At 48.3% G+C, this 2,500-nt stretch overlaps 1 protein-coding gene across 1 annotated transcript in view; it reads right to left on the bottom strand.

Annotated features, from left to right (window-relative positions):
• The window catches only part of LOC125030986 (protein transport protein Sec16A-like), a 92,073-nt gene that overhangs the window by 79,833 nt on the left and 9,740 nt on the right, over positions 1–2,500 (bottom strand). Inside the window, exons 3-4 of the mRNA XM_047621406.1 lie at positions 2,209–2,500; positions 1,710–1,954 (exon numbers count right to left, since the gene is read on the bottom strand). The exon at positions 2,209–2,500 is cut by the window's right edge and continues 1,542 nt beyond it. Of these exons, the coding sequence (XP_047477362.1) occupies positions 1,710–1,954; positions 2,209–2,500 (537 nt within the window). The remainder of the gene's footprint in view (positions 1–1,709; positions 1,955–2,208) is intronic.

Genomic DNA, 2,500 nt, shown 5'->3' with positions numbered 1-2,500 from the left:
CTCCCTCTCCTCTCACTCTCTCTCCTCTCTCCCTCCTCTCTCTCTCTCTCTCTCTCTCTCCCCCTCTCTCTCTCTCTCTCCTCTCCCTCCCTCTCTCTCCTCTCATCCTCTCCCCCCACTCTCCTCCCCCTCCCTCCCTCCCTCTCTCCTCTCTCTCTCTCTCTCTCTCCTCTCTCCTCTCCTCTCCCTCTCTCCTCCTCTCCCTCCCTCCCTCCTCCCCCCTCTCTCTCCCTCTCTCTCTCCCTCCTCCTCTCTCCCTCTCTCCCTCCTCTCCTCTCCTCTCCCTCCTCCCTCTCTCCCCCCTCTCCCTCTCTCCCTCTCCCTCTCTCCCTCTCCCTCTTCCTCCCCTCTCCCTCCTCTCCCTCTCCCTCTCTCCTCTCTCCTCTCTCCCTCTCCCTCTCTCCCTCTCCCTCTCTCCCTCTCCCTCTCTCCCTCTCCCTCTCTCCCTCTCCCTCTCTCCCTCTCCCTCTCTCCCTCTCCCTCTCTCCCTCTCCCTCTCTCCCTCTCCCTCTCTCCCTCTCCCTCTCTCCCTCTCCCTCTCTCCCTCTCCCTCTCTCCCTCTCCCTCTCTCCCTCTCCCTCTCTCCCTCTCCCTCTCTCCCTCTCCCTCTCTCCCTCCCTCTCTCCCTCCCTCCTCTCCCTCCCTCCCTCCCTCCCTCTCCCTCTCTCTCCCTCCCTCCCTCCCTCCCTCCCTCCCCCTCTCTCTCTCTCTCCCTCCCTCCCTCCCTCCCTCTCTCTCTCTCTCTCTCTCTCTCTCTCTCTCTCTCTCTCTCTCTCTCTCTCTCTCTCTCTCTCTCTCTCTCTCTCTCTCTCTCTCCCTCCCTCCCTCCCTCCCTCCCTCCCTCCCTCCCTCCCTCTCCCTCTCTCTCTCTCTCCCTCCCTGCGGTATTGCATTATTCCATCTTTCATATATATACCTCAGTATCTGACTTCGGTTTCAAATTTCTAAATCAATTTCCACCGAGTGCCCACGGGGAGTGTGTGTAAAACCTCGCTATCATTACTCATGTATGAGTAGATAGGTAATGTCTATGGAAGCTAGTTAGCTCCTAGTTGCACACTCCTTTTAGTGGGTCGTGTGGTATGGTTGGTTTAGTACTGGCCCTCCGGTCTCATAGCCGGAGTGACCTAGGTTCGAGGCCAGGTCAGGGAGGATTGTTATACACCTATATCAATGCGGTATTGCATTATTCCATCTTTCATATATATACCTCAGTATCTGACTTCGGTTTCGAATTTCTAAATCAATTTCCACCGAGTGCCCACGGGGAGTGTGTGTAAAACCTCGCTATCATTACTCATGTATGAGTAGATAGGTTATGTCTATGGAAGCTAGTTAGCTCCTAGTTGCACACTCCTTTTAGTGGGTCGTGTGGTATGGTTGGTTTAGTACTGGCCCTCCGGTCTCATAGCCGGAGTGACCTAGGTTCGAGGCCAGGTCAGGGAGGATTGTTATACACCTATATCAATGCGGTATTGCATTATTCCATCACTCTCATGTTTCTTTACTGATAAGTTGTATTGTCAACATCATTTTTTACGTAATCTTCCTTTCTAGTTAACACGATTCATCATCAATACTATAATCCCACTCTATACCATTCTCATTTCTACTTTCTCTAATTCTTATTTTTTTTCCTCATTAACCTCTCTAGAGAATGTACAATAAAGAGGCATATTTCTTTCTAATAACTTGGATTTTACACTCACCTCTTTGGTTGTAGAAACGAGGATCTCTCCTTGGATCTCTCATGTCTCTGTGATATGAGGAATCTCTCTCCCTTAGGTCCCTGGAGTATAGGCCATCCCTGTCCCGAGGATCTGAGTCCCTGGAACGGGAGTCCTTTCGGTCATGTCGATCATAGTAGTCATGGCGAGATCGGTGTGAGTGACCAGAGCGATCACCATCGTTTTCTAAGTTATTGATGCTGCTTGATCTTGATACTGGTTGTGACCTAATCCAATAAGAAAGCCTAATGTTATGATGATGATAATACAAGACAAGGTGTATACACTTGTTTTTACACATATGAAATCAGTGAAAGCAAGAGCTCTGAGGCAAGGAAAATTAATACCAATTTTCTGGACAAAAGACTAAGGAAATAGTACAAAGTTAGCAGATGCTTAACTTTATGTTAATATCATCTGAAAATCTACACTTCTAGGCACTTTTTAATTAAGACATATCACTAATTTCAATGATACCTACCTATCTGACCTGCCATAGTAGGGATCATCATCATAACTATGGTAGTAATCCTTAGATCTGTCATGATAACCACGTCGTTTATCTCTCAAATCTCTACTTTCTCGATGAACTCTGTCTTTCTCCTCCTTTAAAGGTCTGTCACTATAGCGATCTAATTCATCCCTGTAAGCTCTTTCTCTCCTGTCCCGTGATTCATAATAACGTCTATCGTTATCATCATCCTCATCAGACTCTCTTCGTCGCCATCTTCTGTCATCATCATATTTTCGATCATAATCTCTATCATAGGATC

This window comes from Penaeus chinensis, chromosome 12, assembly GCF_019202785.1.
Source record: "Penaeus chinensis breed Huanghai No. 1 chromosome 12, ASM1920278v2, whole genome shotgun sequence".
In the NCBI taxonomy this organism is placed as follows: Eukaryota; Metazoa; Arthropoda; class Malacostraca; order Decapoda; family Penaeidae; genus Penaeus; species Penaeus chinensis.
This window is presented reverse-complemented; position numbering and strand designations above follow the sequence as displayed.